This window comes from Nilaparvata lugens, chromosome Y, assembly GCF_014356525.2.
Source record: "Nilaparvata lugens isolate BPH chromosome Y, ASM1435652v1, whole genome shotgun sequence".
Classification (NCBI taxonomy): domain Eukaryota; kingdom Metazoa; phylum Arthropoda; class Insecta; order Hemiptera; family Delphacidae; genus Nilaparvata; species Nilaparvata lugens.
Genome location: NC_052519.1, coordinates 7,611,930 through 7,639,711, shown reverse-complemented (window position 1 = coordinate 7,639,711; position 27,782 = coordinate 7,611,930). Strand labels below are relative to the sequence as shown.

The 27,782-nt window shown below is 35.2% G+C and overlaps 2 protein-coding genes across 3 annotated transcripts; both read right to left on the bottom strand.

The window, feature by feature from the left end:
• Positions 1-987: 987 nt before the first annotated feature.
• LOC120355270 lies at positions 988-4,792 on the bottom strand. 2 transcript variants are annotated; one of them, XM_039443617.1, is made up of 5 exons: positions 4,680-4,730; positions 4,274-4,528; positions 3,499-3,571; positions 2,396-2,637; positions 988-1,616 (listed from the first exon to the last, which is right to left on the bottom strand). In XM_039443617.1, exons 3-5 carry the CDS (start codon positions 3,499-3,501, stop codon positions 1,304-1,306), a joined length of 558 nt encoding a protein of 185 aa, XP_039299551.1. In that variant the 5' UTR covers positions 3,502-3,571; positions 4,274-4,528; positions 4,680-4,730; the 3' UTR covers positions 988-1,303. The 2 variants fall into 2 exon arrangements, with proteins under 2 accessions (XP_039299551.1, XP_039299550.1); XM_039443616.1 differs by having other exon boundaries at positions 4,274-4,792.
• Positions 4,793-6,446: 1,654 nt separating this feature from the next.
• On the bottom strand, positions 6,447-21,646 carry LOC120355271 (kynurenine--oxoglutarate transaminase 3-like). The gene is made up of 5 exons (XM_039443618.1): positions 21,641-21,646; positions 14,509-14,510; positions 8,736-8,922; positions 7,974-8,137; positions 6,447-7,112 (listed from the first exon to the last, which is right to left on the bottom strand). The coding sequence occupies exons 3-5, from the start codon at positions 8,890-8,892 to the stop codon at positions 7,050-7,052; spliced, it is 384 nt and encodes a 127-aa protein (XP_039299552.1). The 5' UTR covers positions 8,893-8,922; positions 14,509-14,510; positions 21,641-21,646; the 3' UTR covers positions 6,447-7,049.
• Positions 21,647-27,782: the final 6,136 nt, after the last annotated feature.

Sequence of the window (27,782 nt, the reverse complement as noted above, 5' to 3'; positions counted from 1 at the left end):
AGGACGATCTATCATGCTCATGCACATTCTCTATTCCAATATGGTACAGAAATTTGAGGAGGCACTTTTGACACCCACTTCAATAGAATATTTGTTTTGCAAAAGCATATAATCAGGGCAGCCCTTGGGAGATCTAGATTGTATCCCAGAAAAAAATTGTTTATTCAGTTTGAAGTACCAACGATATGGCAAGTGTTTGTCAAGAGCATAATATTTTCAAATCAATAAAAATAGAGAAAGCCTTACCGTACGTTTAATACTAAACCCACGCAATTTACGCCCAACAGTGAACAACTCATAATATAATAGATCATTTTTAGATTGACAGTCAAAAAAACCTCAGTTTTAGCATTATTTATGGAATTCTTCACAAATAAAATCCCAATTCATTTTATTGCCTGTCCTTTCAAAAAAAAAAAAAACTCAAAAATGAATTTGATAAATTAGTGAGAGCAAACAATATCTATTTCGTCAATACTACTTGATTACTTTGTTTGTTGTCAATGTCTTTCTTTCTTCTTTTTTTTATTCTATTTCTGTTAATTTTGTTTAATAGCAACTTAACTCTTTCAACTTGTACTCTTATTTTCTTGTACTTGTACATGTACATAATATTATATAATTAATATTTAATTGAACTCACTAACTTACTGGCGCTCAAGTGTTACTTTTGCCAGTAGAGCCAAAATTTTATTATTAGGTACACTTTACTTAATATTTTCACATAATCTTGTTAATTATATTGTAGGCCCACTGTATACTTCTAAAATTTTGTACTTTTGTTAAGTTTATTACTGTTATTATTTTGTGATTGTAGAAATTTCCGTGAATTTATTTGGCAAATAAACTTTAATATCAATCGACTTGAACATGTACGGGAAAGCTTTGAAATTCTTCAAAACTACAAATTCTTGTTGCTTGGATACATCTATTTGTTAGTTATTTTTAATATTCGAAGCCAAAACAAGAAAATATCCAGTTTCTTGATAGATTTTCAATATTATTATTATAGTTACCTTAATAGTACATCATTTCAGTTTATAGATAGAAAACAGCTTTTGAATTTGCCGGTTGATTACTTGAATTTGAATTTGCCGGTTGAGCGAGCTTCATGATAGTGTTAGAAAAATTTCAAAATAATGATGAAACGACAGCAAATCTTTCAATAAATTATTTTTTCAAACAAAATTCACTCAGCAATCATCGATTGGAACAATTTTTAATTATTCAATATAAATACCCATAATCTAGAAAAACAAAACAAATCAAGTTGGCCATCTCGTCAGCATTCCAAGTTCAGTTTTTAGGGCGGCCATCTTGTCAACATTTCAAATCCGACTTCTATCGTTAGGTAAATTGGTCTGACAGTGTTGCAGTGATAGCAGTGCTTGTTGCTGACGACAGCTAGACGAAGATGGAAAGGAGGAAGAAGAAGCAGCGTCATCATGACAGTTTCCGCCATTTTGTAGGGAGGGGTGGGGTCACGTTTTCCTAGGCAGCGGCGGAGGTGGGGGTGCAAAGCTGGGTATCGTCGGGCCCACATTGTAGTTGGAGACACCTTGCGCTCTTTCAATGGTACATTGGTGTAGATCTGCTTTGGAATGTCTTCTGGTGGCCTGTACAACAAAACAACAACAAATTTACGCTTGAAATTCATTGAGTGAAAAGTATTTTATGAAATTAAAAATACGTAGAATAAAATCGTATCTTACGTCACAAGGACGGGAAGTGGCATTTTGCAGGCGAGAATGATGTTTCTAGTTGAGGCGTCAGCCGAGACTAGAATTTCATTTGAGCCCTGCAAGAGACCATTCACGTCCAAGTAACGTACACTATTTTTTGTCATAATAATCTAAAGAAGAATTCGGAGTGAATTACAGCATTTAATTTGGATTTTCGTTTAATAATAAATTATTCTTTTCTCTATAATATAATATAGATTATTCTTCAACATAATTGCCGTGATGGTTGAGGCATTTGTCGTAGCAGTGGACCAGCCAACCAAACCCCTCTTCATAAAATGCTGCCGCCAAATGAGTTCAAGTGAGCTATTTTGTTGTATTTATTGAATCATTTATTTATTTATTGAATCATTCAGAACTATTATACAACAATACAATTATAGTATTGGAGCTCCTTGTTAGTTTGTAAGCTCTGCCTCAAAAATATGTCTTGAGTTTGGTGGAAAGGTATAAGTTAGTAATGGAAAAGTCAGGTTTGTATGGTGGGTATTTGAAATTATAACATTTCATTTACTGGACCATTTGATTGCGCCTGTACTGTGAGGCCAAGTTAAATGAGTAGTGAAAAATTATGGCCAATCGGAGGTTGAGAAAGAGTACCTTGTATTTGTACAGACAAACACTTTACAATTCGTATCGGATTGCTAACATACCTGGGCAGATGTGTGGTGTGCGCAGGCCAGTGTGTGTGCGTGGGAGCGCTGGTGCCGTTGACGGTGGAGGAGGGGGAGGGAGCGGGCGAGTGAGAGGGCGTTATGGCGGCCGGCAGACTGGCCGTGGAGCGAGACAGAGACAGCGAAAGTGTGGAGCCGCGTAGCAGTGAGGCGGGGAGTCCGGCATCTGTCTCGTTCGAGTACTTGATGTTCGAGTACTCTCTGCCTATCTGCAGGCTTTTCTGTCAAAAAATACAACAAAATATTCAATATTGAGAAGCAATGAAATGATATTGATACAGAATGATAGAATACACAGAGCTACTGAGATACATGTGCTACTGAGATACTTTTGTGTCGTGATGATTGAATTCAAGTTTTGAGCACCACCTGCCTATCTGCAGCTGCAGGCTTTACTGCCAAACAAAAAAAAAGCAGACGACGCAAACACAAGCGGTGCCCCCTACGTGCATATTATTTTAGCGCTTCCGTGAGATATAAAAACAAAGTAAGGCTACAAAAGCGAATCAGCTGATGAAAAATCTTTGAAATACGTGAGCATTTGCTCCTGAGTTTAGGAGCATAAGGTAAGAGTAAAAGGTAAAGCTTATTCATATAAAAATGTGCAAATGCTTTTTCTTCTACCTTTTGCTCATGAGTATTGTTTCTTTAAAAGTATGAGTTGAAACTGACATATTATTTATAAGTTTTCAAATATTATATTCTCACAATTTAAAAATTTATCTAGTCTTACTTTGTAAATGAGTGTTAAAATTTGAATGTATGTGACTATTAATTGTCTATGCTTACCATTGTTTAGCCATGACAAGTAATAAATCGAATTGAATGAATAAATATATAAATAAATAAATTTTTTATTGTCATTAAGCAACATTGGAAATAGACAAAGTCAAAACTATACTAACATTATGCAAGTCAGAAGGTTATAAGCAGAGAAATCTCCTATAATTAATTAGATTATAATAAATCTGCTATTATTAATTCTGTGGCTATATTATTGGCTTCAAGATATGATATACTCCTATCAAAACGTTGACCCTGACACATCTTTAAATGACTCAATAAAAAAGATTAAAACTCACCATACACTGTTTCCTATATTTCCAAATCTTCCAGGTAGTTTGAACTTTTCTCCGCTCGGGGAAGCCATAGTCGCTAGTAATAAATTATTTCAAATGTTAATAAGCCTACTCAAGAAAGTTCTAGAAAATCAGTCAGCAACTATTAATTTAATACATTTGAGAAATCAAGCAATAAAATATTATCTCTCAATTATTATCGCAAATGAAAAAATGTGTTTGTCTCTCTCATAATTCTCAAATAACAGTGTTTTGAGAGATAAGAATGTGTATGAATGAGTGTGGTACGGTAGTGAGTTTGTTTGTAGGCCTACAGTATAATTGTTTTTTTATCAAAGTAACAAGTGCTTCTTATTCTATCAACAATGAATAGACTATTATTATTGTAGGAGACAAATCGTCATACTATTGTCCATGAATACATTTCATATTCACAATCCACTCTATATTAGAATATGGTACTGTAAGAATGTAATAGACAAATTGTTTGAAGTTTACTATACACTACATCACAACTAATGTGTTTGTGTTGGCTGTGAATTTTGTAACACAAAATCCTGCAGCAACCTACAAATTCCAAACTTTTCAATCTTAGGCTATTAACTGTATTTTTATTTGTGTAGATTGTCAATTATTGAGCCTAGATGTTGACCTTAGATCTGCTTTCAATTTTTATCCTGCTGCTCTGGAATTCCTTCAATTCCTTCAATTCTGAATTGTTCAGTTCCTTCATATCGCTATTGTAAGTTCAGTGGAGATACAAATAAATATAATTTACCTATTCTCACATGTTCACTTGACTGGTAAGTGAGCCACTAATAAACCTCATCCGAAATGCAAAGCGTGTTCCACTTTTTACACAGATTAGCAATGACTGTTAACTCTTCCACAGTGAATACTTTTCCAATGGGATTGAGAGATGTATTGACAATGATGGCTTTGGTTTTTGAGTTAAATTTCGATGCGAGCTCTTCTGGATCCAAAACCCAGTCTGCTGATGTCATTGGTCCATTTGAGGCGGTATTTATGGTTTCTGGAAAATGAATAATAATACACATTTTCATCAATAATACATTGGAAATTGTGAAGATATTTACGAAATAAATACTCTGAATGAAAATGAATCAACAAAAAACTAAAAATAAAAAGAGACTAGACAGACAAGTATATATTTCTAAATCTACCAGGCAGTTTAAATTTTTCACCGCTCGGGGAAGCCATAGTCACAAGTAAACTGTTTTAAAATGTTGATGAACCTACGGTACCGTACTCAACTAAGTTCTAGAGAATCTGTCAGTAACTATTTATACAACATCAGGAAAATCAAGCAATAAAATATCGGCCAACTATTATCGCAAATGAAAAAATGTGTCTATCTCGCTCTTAATTATCGAATAGGCTACCAGTGTCTTGAGAGATAAGAATGTGAATGGATGAATGTGGTAATGAGTTTGTAAAAAAAGAATAATTGATTTTTTATCAAAGTAACAATGCTTTTTATTCTAATCACAATGAATGACTATAATTGTAGGAGACTCGTATCGTCATACTATTGTTCATGAATTCATTGCATATCCACAACACACAAACAAAAATTCTAAAAATAATAATTCTCGGAGCATCTCACTTCTGATAGCTGCTTCTCACGTCTTTTCGATCACTGCTTCTCGCAGCTTCAACCTTTCAATTCAATTTTGATAAGTGTATTTCTAAATGGACTATAAAAGAAATAGACTATGATGCAGATTCAGGTATCAAGGGTACATAGTGGTAGAAAATGCCACATATCAAACGGTTTTAGAGCGCGTTGGTTTTATTTTAAAATAAAATAAAATCAGCCAGTCAAGTTTTATGTCAGTGCAGAATCGGTGAGCATTTCGCTAAGGGAATCTCAAATGGGAAGAGTTGCAGTCGGTACTGCAGTAGCCTATATTTTACCCATTTGAAGCCACCATTCTATTTTATTCTATACACTCTTATCTGTCGAGGTCAACCAGCTCAAATCTAGTTGAACTGCACGTTATGAAGTATTCCATTTATAGTGATAGGCCTAACAGTGGATACATCTATTGACAAGAATATTGCAAATATAGAATAAGGCTGTGTTTGATTATCATTTAAAAACGCAGACAACAATGAATGATTTGTTCATATCAAGGGAATTGACATGAATAAATTATTGTGCATCACTGGTAGAGCAAATAAGTTATGAATCATTTTATTAGATTGATCTAAGATTGAAATAAATCTAAGAATATAATTATAAGAATAGAATATTATTAGAATCTTAATATAGAGTTATTGGTTCCTAGCGTTATTAAATGTTCGTCGCAACAGAAAATGTCTTCAAGCTAATTAATAATAATAATATCGAGTGGCCTGGCTGGCTAAGGTCTGGTGTCAGAGTTTTCAGGTCGCAACTGATCAATTTCAAGCGAATTGATATTGGTTCAAGGTATTCACATTAAAATTACACCTCATAATAATTTTATTATTACTGTATTCATTTATAATTTTCATTCGAAGCTTATCTCAACTGTCAAAACAATCCTTATCTATAATCACCATCAGGAGACTTACATACTGCCTCTCACCACCATTCCTTCAGGATCGCTTGGATCTTCCTCTATTAGGTTTATTTCAGGAACCCATCCACTATAATTTATTTTTGACCATATCTCAGTAGAAAAACTTCTCACCTATCATACCACAACATACTTCCGATACATCGACAATACTCATATTCACTAGCATTTCTCTACTATGAAATTTTACCCGGACTCATTGTATGCCCACAAAACAGTCACCAAAAGGTCATTGACTCATAATATTTACTTCAGCTTAAAATTTCAGATTAAAAAATAGATATTTGATGAATGATATTTACAAAGCATAGAAACGCTTATACAATAGAAGATGGAATATATGAAAGGATAAATGAACTGCAGGCATAGCAACAAAAATATATTTATTTTGAAAATATAATAAATGAACTTGAAAGCTATCACAAATACAGTTGAATGGAATTGAAATTCCATACTGTGAAAGAAAAATAGTCGTAATCTGATAGTGGAACAAACTATTTGTTCTAGATTTCTCAAATTAACAAAGCATAAATAATTATTTTATTCAAATGACACACAGAAATAATAGTGCAACCTACAAAAACTTTTGTTTAAATAACTTTTGAACTGAGCGTGAATGTCTTTTTGATTTTAATTTGCAAGAAAAAATAGCCAAAACAATTATTGGTTCTGAATCCATAATGGAATGTTAATATTATACTATTCACACACAATTTGAATTAAAGTTGTACATTATTTCAAAAATTAGACAAAAGCTGGTGCTCTGATAGAGATAATAAACATCTGTTATAGGCTACGGATGCATAGGATCTGTACAGTCTGTGATAATAAAATTGTTTAGAACCCAACCTGTAGCTTCCCATTATGTTTACTTTCATTTTCATAATTGATAGACATATATAAGTCTTTAACCTCATAAGGTTTGATAGAATTGGTAAAATGCACTTGATTGATTTATTTCAGTAAAGTTTACAGTTTCGATGACTTCCAATCCCGGAGAAGTTTAGCAGCTTTCTGGAGATTTTCATCTTTCTGTAATCAAAGATCACAGATTGTTATCAGCAATCCATCAGTCAGTAGCCATTATCAAATATAATCGATTCTGAAGAATGTAATTTGAATTTGGAGGCACTAGAGGAATTCAAGCTTAATTTATTAATGCATTTCAAAGTGTAATAAAAATTTGTTTTATCTTTTTGATCAATCCAGATACAAAGTATAATCCAGTTTTTAGTATAATGTATATTTGGACAGTAAATTTTTGTGATTATTATAAAAGTGTTTTTATAACCTCATTTGGACTATTTTCATCAAAATCAGGGAGAAAAACAGTCTTGGGTTTATCCTGTTGATTCTCTCCCAATCAATAATTTGATATTGTGGCTGTGAAATATAATAAATGAATAAATTGGATCAAAGCTTGAATAGTATATTCTTGATAGAAGACTTTATTCAATAATTATATGATTAAATTTAATTTTATATGAAAGATTGTTATTATACAATGATAACATAGAATAGAATGACGCAATATCTGGCGAGCACATCACACTGATTCATATAACGGAAATTATAACAATCAAACAATATTTTTTCATTTTAAATTATAAGATGAAATTATCAATCATGGTATTTTTTTTACAAGTAAATGGAAAAATCCTGCAACTGGAGATAAACTAACAAATATATTTCTCAAGGAAATAATGCAAAAGGACTTTACCTGAGTGAATAAAATCCACACTGCTTGAAAATTGAGTACAAATATCACAGGATATGGAAGTAGAACAATTGTAGATAGAAACTATGCATTTTCAGCTTCAATCATCACAAAATATTATGATGTTTCAAAAGAATCAATAGGAAAACAGATATGACAATAATATCGAAGCTCACCTTGATAAAGCAAAACCGAATGAGATTGGAGGCGAGAGGTTTGTGCTGTTTACAGTAGAATGGTGAAACTGGGATGCCCTGCAGACTGATGTTCTTTGTCAAAAACTTGGCAAATCTATAATCTTTGTACTTATCCGTTTCCTTAGAGAGATTGACGGAGTTTTCTGTAAAGCAAAACGAGACAGGAATTGAGAGATTTTTAGAACATATGGTTGACTTCTTCATTTTTGTACTGAGTAACAACGGCAGTCATTTCCTGAGTTGAAAACCCCTTTGTCTTCACCAAGAATCATTACAATGAAAAAAATATTAAACTCTGCACACAAAAAAGAAAATATTTGGTTTTTTGAATGCTTGAAAAATGAAGAATCTACTGAACTATCTATACCTGAACTTCATGCACACTTTTCTTAAAATGAAATAGTTCTAAAAAATGCAAGTATCACATTTAACTTCTATTCTTTTTCACAATATTCAAATAATGGTCGATAAACAAGAAGTAGCAGACTCTCAATGTATTTTTTTGACTCAAGTGAAAGCCAAAGAAATGTAGAAATTAGTATTCAAAAGCCAAGAGAATTGTGAAATATTTGTAACACGTTGCACGTCTTGTCAGGATGATCATTACTTTCTCATTAACGATTTTTTCAATTAATTAATTACTAGAAACGATAATCAGTTACTTCTAAAGAAGAATGTTGTAGGTCTATAAAGTACCGGTACTCTACAAGTGATAAATTTGTTAGTAGTCCAATAACTGACCTAAAGGAGTCCAGTCAGCCACAACAAAGTATCCTCCTTCTGGAATGACAGGCTTCATGCCAATGTGCGTCAGTGCATTCACCAGGAAATCACGTTTCGGCTCAAGAATGGCCGAAATTTCATTGAAAAAACAATCCGGGCTGTCCAGTCTTGTCATCTCTAGCTCAAAACTTCTGGCCACGGCTTCCTATTGATTGAAATAGAAAATAATTTTCAAAGAAAAATAATTAATATCAATATAATTCTCAAAGAAAAATAAAAAATATCAATATTATAGAATAAAAAATGAGTGGATAGATTTGTTTTTTAAATAGCTACAAATTTGACAATTTCGAATTATATCTACTGCTTCATTTTGGTTTTGTATTTTATTTTATAACTTTCTTTATTGGATTATTGGATTAAGTTGACATATAACACATTCGAGTGATGAACCGTTATTTCAAGTTATTGGAGCTTCAAGAATTCAATCATGATTGCTCAGTTATCCAGAAAGTACCAAAACGTTCAACATATTATAGAAGATTCAAGATTCTTTATTGCCAGAACAGCTTTACATTAGAAGAACAAGAAGAATAGAATAGAATTATTTAGAAAGAACTTAATAATGTTAATTATTTAAGAATATAATATATTGTTCATTATATATGCATATAACCCGTGGGAGTTGCTGGTCTCCTATCGGGCGCCTTCCTAGGTGGCGGATTGGGGAATGCCTCCAAGATATAGGGGGTACCGGGAAAATCAAATACCCGGGGTGGACCAAAACCAGCAAAAAAGCTGATGCCTTGCGGACGGAGCTCAGTGGACCTTCAAAGGCTAAGGGAAGAAAACCCCAACAGAAAATTGACTGCTGCCTTGGTATTGGCTTATCAAAGGCTAGGGGAGAAAACCCGAAAAAATAACCTGGTCCTCCAGGTTGGGAGTTGGGCGAGGGGCTCCTCCCTGTCAAAAAAAAGCGTATTGTGAATCCTCAAAATGAGCCAGGGAGTAGGACTGCCTACAACGGAAACAGAATTGGAAATAAGAAAAAAATCGATTGAGGAAACGGAAACACATATTTAAAGTAGCCATTTGGAATGTTAAAGCTAGGAAACATGATGGACGTAGCAAATGAGACTGTTAAATATACTATTGATTTAGTCGCATTGCAAAAGATTAGATGGATGGAAAGTGGTAGGATTGACAAGAAGGAATTCACCTTACTATACAGTGGGCCAGAAGTAAGAACAGGACAAGCTGGAACAGCATTTCTCATTAGATCAAAATTAAGAGATAGTCTACTGTCATTTGAGCCAGTTAGTGACAGGATGTGCAAGTTACGGTTAAAAGGACGTTTTAGAAACATGTCTTTTACATCGGCCTACGCCCCATCTGAGAAAGCACATTAAGAGGTTAAATCTGACTTGTATGATAAGCTGGGCCAAGTTTGTGAGAAAATCCCAAAACATGACATGCTAATACTACTTGGAGATTTTAATGCTAAAATTGGGGAGGAAGATCAACTTGGAGGAATTGCAGGACAGCATACTTTGCATGAAAGTTGGAATGAGAATGGTTTACTACTGGCTCAACTTGCAGCAGAGCAAAACCTCTCAATAGTTAGCACCAGATTTCCTCACAAAAACATTCATAAGGGGACTTGGAAGGTGCCTGAGTAGATAGAAACTGGGAGATTGGACTGACTTTTTTGCTCCAAAACCCCCTCCCCCCTCTCGCCCCTCGTCCATCCCGCCGACCCTTCCCCCGCCTGGAGGGTGGGGGGTGTTCTAAAAATAGATTTCCCCTTACCCCTGCCCAGTGGTGGTGAGGGGGATGAAAAGAGAGAGATATATCTTTCTCTCTCTCTCTTTCTAAAAATAGATTTCCCCTTCCCCTTGCCCAGTGGAGGTGAGGGGGTTGAAAAGAGACATCTCTCTCTCTCACCCCTTCCCCTTGCCCAGGTGAGGGAAAAAAAATTCCCCTTTTAGGAGGAAAAATTCCCTCTCTATACTGACAAATTAAAGTGAATACTAGATGAGGGAAAAAAATCTCTTTGTGAGGGAAAAATTCTCTACTGTCAAATTGAAGTGAATCCATATTTCTACATCTAATGTTATACTGACAGATTAAAGTGAATCCATATTTCTACCTTTGTGAGGGAAAAATTCTCTACTGTCAAATTAAAGTGAATCCATATTTCTACATCTAATGCTATACTGACAGATTGAAGTGAATGCTAGATGAGGGGGATGAATAAAGTGAGGGAAAAATTCTCTACTGTCAAATCAAAGTGAATCCATATTTCTACATCTAATGCTATACTGACAGATTGAAGTGAATGCTAGATGAGGGAAAAAAATCTCTAAGAGAGGGAAAAATTCCCTTGGTGACAGATTAAAGTGAATCCATATTTCTACATCTAATGCTATACTGACAGATTGAAGTGAATTGAGAAATTCTCTCTCTCTCACATCTAATGCTATACTAGTGAATCTCTACAATGATCTAAGCTCTTTTACATTTTTTATCTGCAATATCGTACAAGCATTTCCAAAGTTCATCGGAATTTTTAACAACAGATAATGCTGAATCATTTGTACAATCATAATGTAGATGACCGCTGTCTAGAATATTGAGCAGTTCGGAAATCTCAGATAAAATCGAAAAGTGTACATTTTCTGTTTTTGTTAACGGTAAATCAACATCTTGACATCCTGTTGAAAATTTAATATTCTTCGCAATTGAATCAAATTCGTTAAATGAAATTGACATCAAGAGACAAGTTAATTTTTTGAATTTTGAAAAACCATAACACTGCATGTTAACGGCTTCCCAGATGTTTGACATGTGTCGAATGAGGGGAATAGAGAAAGATATATCTATCTTCCTAAATTGATGAGATGCACGTGTTATAGGGGCTCGTGTCTGTATAAAAAAGATCACACCACACGTGTTGTCAGGTCTAGCTCTAAGCAGCAACTAAACTAAAAATCGTGAATGGGATATTGGAATAGGACATGTTGTCTGTTCAAAGGTGAAACTGATAATGAACTAAATTGAGCAGAATGCACACCTTATATAGACGGTGCGCAAATTACTGAACTTCTTTCACCATGCTCGTCAGAGGTGTGTACTCCATCACACGATCGCTAATTAAAACGCAATACACAGAAGTATTTGCAGGTACTGCACTATTTTAATTCCTTTCTAATACGAACATCTGTCGATGATTTCAAATGACTTGGTTGGTGTGAACAATCTACAACAATCAGCGGTGTTGATTCACAAAACGTTTTAAAGTCAATTTCTGTTCCGAGTTTGCTATTGATTGTATGATTATAATACAAGGGCGTGAAATCCAGGAACATGCGGTATAATACCTCCTTTTTACCTAGCAGATTTTCATATGGATAATACTCGCTGTTCAAATATACTTTAACATTGTAAATACCACAGCTATCGAAATTAGATATTGAGTTTTCAATTTTATTCTTACGATCAGTTTGAAATGCAATTATAACATATTTTGGACTATCAAAACTTGATGTGGTACGAACTGCCCAAGAATGGTTAAGTGAATTTTGCAAATTTGGTAATTCACAAATTTCCCAATGCCGGAAACCTAATTTCAGTGGAGTGTCAGCATCGAGCAGTCTCAAAAATTTCAGTCTTACATGATCTTCTAAAGTTATGTAGGGCATTCTCCATTGTAGTTTTGTAATTTTCACACTAACGCTTGTTCCACTTGTAGACTCAACACAATTTAGGTCTGTCAGTGACCTCAATAAGACGAGTTCCTGTTTCAAATTTGAAATTATTCTTTGAAAATCTTCAAAAAACGGGAGGATTAATTTCAGCGGTACACAGAAAGTGAATTTATTATCCGTTAGCTCATATCCTGCTCTGTCAAAACCAGCCAAGTGATATGTGTTTTTATCGAGAGTATTCTTCACTAGAATAGCTTTAATTGTGGATGTTAATCCAATCAATCTTGATTTAGAAATTTGCTGACCTGCTAATTCATATCGTATTTTGTCAAAAAGGTTGCCGATTACGTTACTGCTTAATTTATAGTCTGCTGCAACTGCTACATCGCCCGGGTCTGTTCCCGGTTTTGTACAGTTAACTGTTCCCTCAATCGATATGAATGATTTACAAGGTAAAGAATAGACATCTTAAGAATTTATGCCAATACGTGCCTCGTCAGAGTTTTTTATTTCCTGTCCCGAATAAACTGTATGAGTGTGGAATTGGAATTTAGTAATATCATTATAAAACTGAAAGTCTGTCTCCACATCCAGAATTTCACTAATTGCTGCCGCTCCCCCTCCTAACATTTCGCCAATAAACTATAAAACCAAACTTTTCTAATATTCTCGCGCTTTTAGCCGACAAAGCACGTTTGTTTTTAGGTGTTGAGGCTATCGCGTTCCTTTCTCTAATGACTTGATTGTGCATGCACGTATTCGAACGTGGGTTGAAAATAAGATAACCCATCACTTTTCACATATGTGCAACCTAATTGTAATTGTATCTCCACGGAAATCAATAAACGATCCGTTTTGGTCCGTTACCTTTACATTAATAGTTTGAATTCGATGCGTATTCAAAGATACATGAATAATCGGTGATGGTACTTCGTTTATTAAATAGCCGCTAGGAACCTTTGGTGAAAATTCGTAGATTATATGTTTTTGTTTTCCGTCAGAGTAACTGCGACATGCTAAATTACACTCAACTACAATACTGTCAACGCTTGTTATGTTAACCAAATGTTTGGAATAATGCCATTTATTTGCCTGCAAAACAACATTATCAAAACCAAGTATCTTAGCAATCATATCAGAATGTGTTAAATCAATAGGCTTATCAGAATGAATTTCAATCTTCATAGTATTTGCGTTTGCACGTATAATAAGTTTATTCTTCTTCCCATCAATATTCAATTTATTCTTTAAAGATTTTATAATATCCTCAACTTCATATGCACCCGTATCCAACTTGATTAATCTATCGCCATATTTGAAGCTGGAATTTGTTCCTTTGTTAATGTTTGCAATACTATTGTAACTAGAAAAATCAATCAATCCAATTTCCCATTCACGATTTTTATCCAATTCTATAATTTCTTGTAAATGTTCATAGAGGTTACTCGTGTTAGATCTCAATGTAATAACTACCATCTTGTGTGTTCAGCACAAACACTTAATAACAACTGATTTGCAAGAAACAATAATGTAAGATGACCACAAAAATCGCTATTTAATGGTTGCATGTGCTCTACATTATAAAATATATTTACTCCATTTTCTTTTTTCCAATATTTGTCCAATTTGTATGGCGGTTGTAAATTTCCAATTGGATCAAAATACCAAACATTAGAGCCAACTTTCTTATATGCTACCCAATGTGTGCCATCCTCGCTTTCCCTTGCTAAATTCACAATGGCATTCTCGTTTTTTAGAATTTTTTTGGGTAATGCATCTAGCATATATATGCCTCTTAGCTGAATCTGTAATAATTTCGACCAATCAATCAAATCATAATTACTCAATTCTCCTTCAATATTCATACCTTCTTCTTTGTCTTCTTCCTACTCTTCTTTGTTGTTCTACGTTTCTTCACTTGTTTTTGAGGGAATAAACTCACTCCATATGATGATGGGGGTAGGGGTGGAATTAAAACTCTCCCCCACCAGTTATTTGAGGAAAAGGCTTCAAAAAATACCCTTTTCCTGCAATATGCTTTTTCAACTGAGCTATAGCTTTGTGTCTAATATCGTTACTATAACTTCTCCTCTTATTCTTCTTCTTCTTCTTCTTTCTCAAAGACCCACCAAACGCCGCTTTAGCTTTCATGACGTTTGTAACAAGATAGCCAAGTGCTTTCTCGGCAAGGGGTGTTTGAGGATTTTTGAAAATGTCCCATGCAGCGTTTGCTAGAGCTCTGTCAGCTACCGCTCGAGTTTTATTATCGCTATTTTGCGTATACAGTATATCATGTACCTTGCAAGCTCTATCTAATGAATTTATACCTTGATCACCTCTCTTCAACCTTTCATTAACCTTTGTTCCTGGCCCACAATACTCGTATCCCGGAATATGAATTTCCTCTCCCAGGTTATCAATTACCTCATTTAAAATAGTTGATGTCACATTACCTGCCAAACCTGACACACCTTTAAAAACTCTTGCCGCTGAACTCAAGATTCCTTTACCCCGTTTCCTCGAACTCTGCTTTCTCCTACATACCATTTTCCATTACCTTTCAACTCAATGGTTGGACATTAACTGAGGTTAATTAATCAATACACCAACTTGAATTGAATTGAATTGGTTGAATTTTCAATTGAGTTGGAAATGAATTCACACGATGTATCAGATTGCTATGTGCTTATAACATTGCTTGAATGATGAGAATATTATTTCGAATAGCAAATAATCTGAAAGGTGAATGCAATTTGAAAAGGGGGGAAATGATGCTGACATTGCACGCCCACCCACATCTGCAGGAACATGTGCCAAAACAGATGTAGGAGGGAGCGAGCGAGAAGCCGCTGCCTCTTAGCTGTACGGCTGTGTGTGTGTGTGTGTGTGGTGTGTGTGTGTGTGTGTGTGTGTGCGTGTGTGTGTGTAGCGGTAAAGACTACTGAGCATGCTCACAACAAACTATCAAAGACCCAATCACCTTATTTAAATATCATTCACAACAGAGCAGCTGAACCATTTCTTCTTCTGTGTGTTTCTACTATTCATTACGAACTTATCAACAACAACAACAACAGGTAAGAATTGAAAACAATTTTTATAGAAACAATATTACAATTTATTGAACACTACTTTCACACATACATACATCTATACAATTCGTAACACATAGGTCGACGAATTGTATACAGATATAAAAATTGTTAAGCATTAACAATTTTTATATCCGACCAATTTGGCAACTTATGTGTTACTAGCAACACATAATTTTTACAGTTGATGTTTAAATGTTCTATTTTTTCTCTGGTAATGCAGGAAGCAAATCTTTGAGGTAGATACACCTCACATTTGCTTCCTGCATTCCTTATTTTTGAAATTACACGTCGACCATGTCTATTGGTGTCCTCTCAAGCTCCGATGATGCGGTACGGTAGATCCTCCTTCAACTCCCTCAGCGGGATCCACAGTTTGGGTAGAGGTTTGTTCATGAGTTGGACAAAGTCCAACTCTCCCGCGCCCTCCACCTCCTTCATTAGCGGGGCAAGTGAGGAGTCATGGTCCATCGCAGCTCATTTCTGTTGAAAAATATTTGATTAGTGTCTTATTTTTTTCAGATCATACTAGAGATCTTGATCTCTACATCAGATTATTGTCATAATCTCAACTCGACATCATCGAATTGACATTCTCTGCATAAAGTGAGTAATATCAGTTATTGAAATAACATTGTTGCATGATCGAATACTTTAAACAATAATTTCTAATCACTTCAAATAATATTGCTAACATTGTTGCATGATCGATTACTTTGAACAATAATTCAATTTCTAAGCAGTTCAAATAATATTTGTAACATTGATGCATGATCGAGTACTTTAAACAATAATTTCTAAGCAGTTCAAATAATATTTCCTTGCATTCTGATCACTTCAAGGAAATATTGGTAACATTTATGCATGATCGAGTACTTTAAACAATAATTTCTAATCAGTTCAAATAATATTTCCTTTGCATTCCAATCACTTCAAGGAAATATTGGCAACATTGTTGCATGATCGATTACTTTAAACAATAATTCCATTTCTAATCACTTCAAACAATAATTCTATATCTAATCAGTTCAAATAATATTTCCTTTGCATTCTAATCACTTCAAGGAAATATTGCTAACATTGATGCATGATCGATTACTTTAAACAATAATTCCATTTCTAATCAGTTCAAATAATATTTCCTTGCATTCTAATCATTTCAGATAATATTCGTATCAAATAATCAAAGACTTGTATGTGCACAGATTTTTTAACAATCAATCACGGAAAAAATCTGTGCATACAAAAGTTAATAATATTTGTTGAAACTAACCTTTGTTTGAGAGTAGATAGACTCCTCCTCCTCTTCCCCGCTAACCTCAGGCTCGTCCCCAAACACCAACTTCCTCTTCACCTGCTTCTGCTTGATGTTGTTCGAGAGGGTAGCTAGCACCGCACGCCGCGGTGCCCAGGTAGGTGCTGGAGCCAAGCGCTGAATAGGGCTGTCCCCGATGATGATCTCCCTGGATGGTGATGGTGGTTCCACGCTGAGCGGTGAGGGCGTGGGTGCGGCAGTGGACGACTCAGCAGCGAGGGCAGCTTTCCGCTGCCAGTAGTTGAGGATGCGCTGTGGTGGGCTATCTGGTAAGATGTATGAAGATGTTGATGGAGAACTCATCGTGAAGTATACTCGAATCTGTCTCTGATGTAAATGATAATTTTCCTCTCATCGCTTCTGTTTATATAGCATACGTTTCTCTCTCTGTTCCAGGCTCGTGTGAGCGAGAGCGAAGTGTGCTACAAGGCGAAAAAAATTCAAATTCCTCCTCAACAACACGTGCTCCCACATCGTTATTGGTTTGTAAGTATTCTCTCTCCTATAAGACACTCGATCATTTTTCAAATAGCATCCATGTGTTGGAAGATGAAAAAAAAATCTTTTCTAGAACTCTGCATGGGACAGTGAAAACACCTGCTAGAAGCTGAAATCCCCCATGTCAACTCACTTAAACATATTAGCATTCTCCAATGATTTCTAATATTATTAAATATTTCACAACATTTCAAGATAGAGGAATAGCATTCTCGAATGATTTCTAATATTATTGAATATTTCATGGCATTTCAACATAGAGGAATAGCATTCTCGATTGATTTCCAATATTATTAAATATTTCATGCCATTTCAACATAGAGGAATAGCATTCTCGATTGATTTCTAATATTATTAAATATTTCACGCCATTTCAAGATAGAGGCTCACTTTTCTGAATAGCATTCTCGATTGATTTCTAATATTATTAAATATTTCATTGTTTTCACAGCATTTTCTCACCTCTCAACTCGAGTTCCAAACCTCATAACCAGTTGAGCTCTCGTCGAGACAACACAGCTGAGAGGAATCAATCTGAAAGGAGTCAAAGGCGGTATCTACACCTGAGAGGAATCAATCTGAAAGGAGGCATAGACCGCTATCTACACCTGTACCATAGCCCGCTATCTACACCTGAACACTCGAGGAGATTCACGCAGCATCAACCAGTACATGTAAGTACATTTTTACTTTGATTTTATCCTCTGAGGAGGAGAGGAAAATTGTCCTCGGAGGACAATTTTTGTCCTCGGAGGACAGTTTTTGTCCTCGGAGGACAGTTTTTGTCCTCGGAGGACAGTTTTTGTCCTCGGAGGGAAGGATTTTTGTCCTCGGAGGATAAAAAACCTTCTACAATATACTGCATGCATGCGATTTTACCTCATCTTTACAATACGGTATATCCGGAACATCCAAGCCCCGCTCTTCTTTCTCACACTCTTCATATAAACAAAACGATCAATGTATCACTTTACAAATGGATTTTTGATAATATATTTGCAATAGACACATTGCAGATAGGATGGATTTTTATGTAAGAAATAACCATTTCTCGCAAAATACTCTGCTTTATTGCATAATGATTTACAAAAGTCACAATGTAAATGATGATGCTTTTCAAAATACTCTCCTTGAACGGATGAATCTTCTACACAATTAAAAGTTGAATATCTTTCTTCATATTCTTGTAGAATATTATTATCGAAATTCTCCTCTTCAATTGTTATATTATCTTTCCTTCTACAGTTCGGACTGTACCTTGCATGTTCTATTGCTGGTATGTCACCTTCTTCCCATTTTCCCAAACAAATTGAACAAAATACACATCGCACAATGTCTGGTGCAGATGAGAATATAAATCCCTCTTTTGCCATGTTTTCCGCGGACAAATGCGGAGAAGATTTCGACCATCTTTTATCAAAAGATAATAATCTTAATCTTTCATACAACATTATGTGATCTTGAGATATCATTTTCACACACACCCTTCTTCTACCAATGACAATTCACAACTAAACATGCTGTTGTGCTCTATCTCATCCTGATCATTATTCTTTTGTTTTTCAGAATCATGCCAAGGGAACGCAGACTACGTGGGGTGAATTCCGCAGCAGTCCGCCATCGCATCACCCTTGATGACGAAGCTAAGGATATCAACATCACCAACGTGCTTGAGAGGTCGAAACGTCGAGTTTTCGATATAATTAGGGAACATGCGGCACGCCATGATGGGAATGTGAAGTGGTTTATAGTATTAAATGTTTTGCTGTATAAATTAGTGGTGATGGATGACAAGCAGGTTGGTGAGACTGTCTCATCTCTAATAAATCTACATAGTTACTCCAACATAGCGCTAAATGTGCTTGAGAACTATGAAGATTTTAATGAGCATTTTTTCTTGGCTGTGGAAAAAATCCTCTCATCTTTCGAAAATTTCGTAAGACATGGGAGTGGATGGGTGCTAAAGAAAATTGAATCACTGGATGTGAACGTGATTAAATTTGATCCTATTTACACATCCAGTTTCATTCAAACACCCCAGTTTTTGAAAAACAAAAATTGTATTATAAATGTGAAAAATCTCTCTGACGAAAAATGCTTTCTATGGTCAGTGCTCGCGTATTTCCATCAGAAGCCAAGGAACTCCAACTTGAGTGTAAAGTATTTGAGCAAGTTTGCTCACACACTCAATACGCGAGGTGTAAATTTCCCGGTGACAAGCATTTTCCGCACGCGTAAACACCATATTAATCTTTTAATGCTAAAAGGCGATGCAGGAAAAACTCATTTCTGTTTAGTAAATACCGCGAATGGGAAAAACGGGCTATCACGTCCTCTCTCCCACCTTTCAAAACATCATGGTCAAGTACACATTTGCAATTTTTGTTTCCATAGATTTACATCGGACAAATCTAAAAATTATGATGGTAATGCAAATTTGATGAAACATGTGGAACTTTGTTCCAAGTTTCAATCACAGCGTGTTTCATATCCTAAACGCGGAGAGACAATTAAATTCAAGAAACTAGGCGCGACGTTGAAGAAAAAGTACACCATTTACGCGGATTTAGAAACTTATGTTGTTAATATCACAGATGATGATGAATCCGATTCTGATGAAATTACTCATAGTTACACAAAGAAAACGGCGCGTCATATTCCCTGCGGCTATTGTTTCATTGTTATTGATGTTAACGGGGAAATCGCCTACGGACCTGTACTCCATAGATCGAGTAGTTTAAACGAAAAAAATCATGGAGAAATTTCTTCAGGAAATTACAGATCTCGGTGAAATTTTGTATGAGGATATGAAACGAGAAATTCCGATGCAAGCTTTATCCGAAAGTGAAGAGCGCAAATTTCAAAATTCAGTAAACTGCGGGCTTTGTGCCGAACCGTTTTTAGACAGCGATATTAAATGTTGTCACCACGCGCATGAAACCGGTAATTACTTGTGTGCGGCACATGTTTCTTGTAATTTAACAGCTTGTACTGCGGAGTACATTTCGTGTTATTTTCATAATTTCTCCAGTTTTGATTCGCATTTTATTCTGGAATCGCTCAGTGAATGTGAAAAAGGAATTTCCTGCATCGCAAATACTTCAGAGAGATTTTTGACACTTTCAGTAGGCAAAATTAAATTTTTAGATTCCTACAAGTTTATGTCTGAATCCTTGGAAGTATTGGTGCGTAATTTGGTAGAAAGTACAGACATGGAAAAGAAGTTCAAACGATTATTTTCGGTGTTTCATGATCCACCTCGCGAACACAGACAGCTCTTGTTGAAAAAAGGAGTATATCCTTACTCGTACATGAGCTGTCCCGAAAAATTCGCGGAAACATCGCTTCCTCCCATCGAATGTTTTCATAATGATTTAACTGATACACCTCTGTCTCGTGAAGAATATGAGCATGCGCAAAGAGTAGTCTCAACATTCAAGCTGATTGCTCAGTATGTGGCGTGACAATCATCCAACACCACTGATTTGACTGTTGTAAATATCTGAGCTAGCTTTAGAGCTTCATAGCGTGCCGCTCGTGAACTATGCCACTCGCAAATATGAACTGAAAAGTGAAAAAGACCTGCTTCAAGCCGACCTTATTGAGATGTCAATTTTATCGCGTTTTAATAAGGTTTATAAATATATCTTAGCTGTTATTAATTGTTTTTCAAAATTTGCATATTGTGTACCATTAAGAGACAAGGCAAGCCAATCTGTATTTAACGCTCTCGAACCAATTATTTCTAAAAATAAGGGAGTTAAGCTGTTCCAAACAGATCAGGGAACAGAATTCTTTAATTCAAAAGTTAAAGCGTTATTAGATAGATATAGTATTAAACATTACCATGTTTTTAGTGATAAGGAAGCCTCCATAGTTGAAAGGTTTGATAGAACAATTAAAGCAGAAATTTATAGATATTTAACTGAACATGGTACCAAAAACTGGATATCGCAACTAGACAGTTTGGTTTGTGATTATAATGCAACAACGCATTCATCCATTAGAATGAGACCTAAGGATGTGAGGAAGGAAGATTGTAATCATGTTTCAATGTCATTGAATTCTGCATTCAATAGACGATATAAATTGAAAAATTCAAAACCGAAATTTAAGCTAGGAGATGTTGTACGAATCTCAAAGAAAAGGGTTCTTTTCGATAAATCCTATAACATAAACTGGAGTGCAGAGTATTTTGTAATTCATTCTATATTTCCTTCTCAACCTGTAACGTATAGCTTGTGAGATCTAAACGGAGAAGTAATTAGTGGTAGGTTTTATGCAGAAGAAATTAAAAAAACACAATTAAACGAATCGGAGAGACAAGTGTATTTGATTGAAAAAATATTAAAACGTGATAAAAAAGGATTGCTAGTGAAATGGATTGGATTTTCAATGCCTAGTTATATTAGTAAAGATCAACTATTAGATGAAAAATAATCTATTGTAATATCTCATTGTAAATACATTCCATTCAGTGTAAATATGTCAAAGATTTGCTGTAAATATAATAGCTCCTCATCAAAAATGTTTTTCATTTCAATCCGAAGATTCCTAATTACACTCTAATCATGGTGTGAAACCAAAAAAGGAAGAAGTAAAAGAGGAACAAGAGAGTATGGAAATTGATGATAATGAGGAGGATGAGCAGAGTTATGAGAGTTCAACAGACAATTTTTTAAGCTCGACTAAATTTGAAAACAGTTTACTTGGTTCTAGCAGAAACGATGATGTGCTGTCACAATATCTAAAAACGTTTCATGCGGAAAAATTGAATAATTCAATCAGTTATGGAATTTCATACAATTCTAAAGATGACGTGTATTATATTGGAAATCAGCAAGTAATATTCGATAACGGTTATATAGATATTAATAATGAAAGATTTCGTTTAACACATGGTCTACTTGAGTTATTATTCAGTGCGAGACCAGACTCGAATCTTCATAATCAGAGAGATCTGGATAAGTATAAAAAAATCTTAACACTTACAGGCATACATTTAGATCGAAGAGGCTATGTTAAACGAAATCAGGGAATTGAATCGCAAATGATTCAAAAGTTATTTCCTAGTAAAAAAATTAGTAAAAAGAAGGGGTGGGGTTTATTGAAATTTGCAAAAAATAATTCTCATGATGGAATTTATCAATACTTTGATAATTTTGACGAATTAGTGGAAAGATTAAATTTACTCTATTCCTCAAAAGCTTCTGGCAACACCAGGCATGATATTGAGATCGCGTCTTTAATTGAAGAGCTAAAAGAAGCAAAACTAATTGTTTAGTGTTACGATGACTCTACATCGATTCGGTCGAATTGATACAGCTAGTGCTGGGGCTGCTGTTGCTAATCTTATATGTGATATTGACTTGATAACACAGAAAATAATTGAATCGATAAATCAACAAGGAATCGGTGAAGCTGTGAAATTTTATTTAGATTTGCAAATAACCAAACTCATTTCGGAAAATACAAAGAATATTGGAGTGAGCATAATTGAAAGAGAACATATTCCAAGTTCATTACAAAATTTCAGTGCTAATATTGATAAAGAAATTGCAGAGAGAACTCTAACTTTAGAATCTGCTCTAGGAAAAGTGAAAACTTTAACAGACAGCTTTTCATCTCAGTTGCTCAGTATTAACAACGATAAAGTTGATAAAGCTTATTTAGATGAGAAATTAAAAGCCATATCAGATAAAATTAAGAATTTGGAGGTGTTGGACAGAAACTATCTCAATACTAAATTGAAACAGCTTAGTACAGAAATTTTCACTAAAGTAAATGGAACACATCCATTGTCAATTGATAAGCAATATTTAGAATCTGCTTTGCAGAAATTGACTAGTTCTTCATTAACAAAGGAAGAGTTTGAAAAACGATTATCTGAAATGGCGAGTGCAATAAAAGCCAATATCATGGATGGTATTGAACAATTCATTACAAAAGATGCTATTGCTATTCTAATTAATCAAATTGCAGAAAAGTACGCAACTAAAAATGATATAGGAGATTTTATTAAGAAAAACGAGATGGGAGTTGCTGTGGGAAGCGTTCGTGATGAAATAGCTGAGGCAATTAAAAATTTGGAAGAGGGTACTGTCATGAGACTGCAATGTTCGGCTCCATTCATAGACTATCTAAATTTATTCATACACAGAGTGGCCCTGGACATCGTATCCTCATATGCCCGGTTTCATTTCACATGAACTGGATTGGAGCCAAACAACATAACTTTACAGAAAATCAGATAGAACAAATTATTACAGAAAGATTGGACCTAGCCCAATATATTGTTAATACAATATAATATTATTAGAGTAATTAAGCGGTCTTTCTTCATCAATTGACGATAGACAACATGTACGCGCTTATGCAGTCTCAATGCATGCTGGCAATAAACACACTGTAGATCCTTTCCGTTGTAGAAGAATCCATAATGAGCAAATTTCTTTTCTGTGAATTTGTGTACATTGGAGCCATTTTCATACTTTGCATTCGATTGTTTTCGCACAAGAAATTATTTGTTTGATACATATTTTTAAACAACAAAGAATTATAATGTTGAGCAGAGAATAACGCACAGCAAGGTGGATTATTTTTATGAATGTTGCATGCAGCATAACACCATGAACTAGTGAAAAAGCTGAAATCAGGTTTTGGAAAATCCTCTGGTATGCATTGTACGTTGCTATGCAATCTTCTTAAAAACTTTGCTTTCTCAGTTCCTTTTGTGAAAATTTTCTCATAAGCTGCAAGGTAATCACGTATTAATGACTCATTGTATTCTAAATCTCCATCTTCCCATTTATTTTATGATAGTGACGTTCTAACCATGTTGCATCGTTATACAATTTTGCACTCAATTCTGTCTTTGCAAATGGCGATTTGAAATGGAACACAATATAATTATTAAACTGATCAATTATGGCAAGTTCTTTCACAATAATTTGATTACAATCTTGTTTAAACCAGTGAAGATCAACCGTAGCAATTTTAGCAGTCGCTTGACCTTCTTTCTCTTCGTAGGCTTTGTCTCTCCCCTCAGCGGCGGCGGCGGCGGGCGCGGCGGGGATTCCTCAAATCCTCCTTTGTCCTCCTCCACCTGCAGCGGGTTTGGTAATCCTGCGTCTCTCCCCTCCTCCTCCACCTCCAGCGGCTTCGGCGTACTGCACCTTGCTTCATAATAGAAACTATCAAGATCGCACTGAATACCAATAGAGCGAGTTTGCGGCTTATCCAAAATATCAGAACACAAAGAATAGGACATGTTGGCTGTTCAAAGGTGAAACTGATAATGGCTTACATTTGTCGCAGTACACACCTTATATAACCTGCAGTGATGCACTCTATCAACAAATTACTGAACTTCTTTCACCATACTCGTGAGAGGTGTGTATAGTAGTGACAAAGGTGTTGGAGAGATTATCTATGGTCGAAAACGTCAGAGGAGAGAAGAAATAAAAGTGGAATGTGGAGGCTTCAGAAAATGCACAGACCAGGACTGCTTATGAAAGTGCAATTAGCGAGAAATTGGATAACTGGGAGCAGGAAGGTAATAGAGAAGAGGAAATTCTGGATGGTGTTTGGACAAGACTAAAGGACATTATAGTAGATAATGGCTGCTGATTGGTACGATGAAGAATGTAAGCTGGCAATTGAGGAAAGAAATAGACTGAGGCTGACTGTAATGCAAAGAGTGACAAGAGGCAATGTAGAAATCTATAAGGCAAGCAGACGGAAAGGAAAAAATCTTATTAGAAGAAGAAAACGAGAATACCTCAAAAGGCAGTTAGCAGATAATGGAAACTTACATACCCAGAATGAAAGACGGAAATTTTATCAATCAGTCAAAGTAATGGGTAGAGGCTTCCAACCAAGGACCAACATGTGCAGGAATAAGAATAGTGAAGTGATTTCTGAAGAATCAAAAGTGTTGGAGAGATGGGCAAAACATTTTCAAGATGTATTGAATGGAAATGACGAAAGAGAAAAAAATGCATGGACACCATGATATTGAACACACTGCTGATATTGAAGCTGTTGTAAACCCCACTAGAGAAGAAGTTATAGAAGCTGCAGTACAAGAGCAGAAGAACAGCTGTAAGTCACCAGTCACCAGGGGAACACTCTATTACCGCTGCTGAGATGTATAAAAATGAGGCACAAGTTTAGGTGATTGACAAAATGTTTTAAAATCGATTTCTGTTCCGAGTTCGCTATTGATTGAATGATTATAATACGAGGGCGCGAAATCCAAGAACATCCGGTATAAAACCTCCTTCTTACCTAGCGGATTTTCATATGGATAATACTCACTGTTCAAATATGCTTTAACATTGTAAATACCGCAGCTATCGAAATTAGATATGATTTATTTATTTATTCTTACGATCAGTTTGAAATGCAATTATAACGTATTTTGGACTATCAAAACTCGATGTGGTATGAACTGCCCAAGAATGGTTAAGTGAATTTTGCAAATTTGGTAATTCACAAATTTCCCAATGGCGGAAACCTAATTTCAGTGGAGTGTCAGCATCGAGCAGTCTCAAAAATTTCAGTCTTACATGATCTTCTAAAGTTATGTAGGGCATGCGCCATTGCAGTTTTGTAATTTTCACACTAATGTTTGTTCCGCTTTGGACTCAACACAATTTAGATCTGTCGGTGACCTCAATAAGACGAGTTCCTGTTTCAATTTAAAATTATTCTTTGAAAATCTTCAAAAAACGGGAGGATTAATTTCAGCGGAACACAGAAAGTGAATGTATTATCCGTTAGCTCATATCCTGCTCTGTCAAAACCAGCCAGTGATATGTTTTTTTATCGAGAGTATTTTTCACCAATATAGCTTTAATTGTGGATGTTAATCCAATCAATCTTGATTTAGAAATTTGCTGACCTGCTAATTCATATCGTATTCCGTCAAAAAGGTTACCGATTATGTTACTGCTTAATTTATACCCTGCTGCAACTGGTGTATCGGCTGGGTCTTTTCCCAGTTTTGTACAGTTAACTGTTCCCTCAATCAATATGAATGATTTACAAGGTAAAGAATAGACATCTAAAGAATTTATGCCAATACGTGCCTCGTCAGAGTTTTTTATTTCCTGTCCCGAATAAACTGTATGAGTGTGAAATTGGAATTTAGTAATATCATTATAAAACTGAAGGTCTGTCTCAACATCCAGTATTTCACTAATTGCCGCCACTCCCCCGCCTAACATGTTGCCAATCGACTATAAACCCAACTTTTCTAATATTCTCGCGCTTTTAGCCGACAAAGCACGTTTGTTTTTAGGTGTTGTCGCTATCGCATTCCTTTCTCTAATGACTTGATTGTCTTATTCGAACGTGGGTTGAAAATAAGATAACCCATTACTTTTCACGTATGTGCAACCTAATTGTAATTGTATCTCCGCGGAAATCAATAAACGATCCGTTCTGGTCCGTTACCTTTACATTAATAGTTTGAATTCGATGCGTATTCAAAGGTACATAAATAATCGGTGATGGTACTTCGTTTATTAAATAACCGCTAGGAACCTTTGTAAAAATTCGTAGATTACATGTTTTTGTTTTCCCCCAGAGTAACTGCCGCAAGCTAAATTACACTCAACAAGAATACTGTCAACGCTTGTTATGTTAACCAAATGTTTGGAATAATGCCATTTATTTGGCTGCAAAACAACATTATCAAAACCAAGTATCTTAGCATCGAATCAGAACGTGTTAAATCAATGGCTTTATCAGAATGAATTTCAATCTTCATAGTATTTACGTTTGCACGTATAATAAGTTTATTCTTCTTGTCATCAATATTCAATTTATTCTTTAAAGATTTTATAATATCCTCAACTTCATATGCACCAGTATCCAACTCGATTAATCTATCACCATATTTGAAGCTGGAATTTGTTCCTTTGTTAATGTTTGCAATACTATTGTAACTGGAAAAATTTATCAATCCAATTTCCCATTCACGATTTTTATCCAATTCTATTATTTCTTGTAAATGTTCATAGAGATCACTTGTGTTAGATCGTAATGTAATAACCACCATCTTGAAGAAGAAGAATGCTTCAGCTGCTCTGTTGTGAATGATAATTTAAATAAGGAGCAGGTCTTTTATAGTTTGTTGTGAGCATGCACAGTAGACTTACAGCTAGAGGCACACAGCTGTGCAGGGAAGCGCTGGCAGCTTCTCGCCCCCCTCCTTCTCGTGCTCCCACAGATGTGGGTGGGCGCACCTCCCCCTTTTCAAATCACATTCACCTTTTCAGATTCTTATCTATATTCTTATCATTCAAGCAATGTTATAAGCACATAGCAATCTGATACATGCATAAATCTTGTAAAAGGTTGACATATTATGAGAGAGAGTGAACGATATGTTGTTTCAGTCTACACCTCCGTGATTGATTGTATAAACATTGTGTGAGAGAGAAGT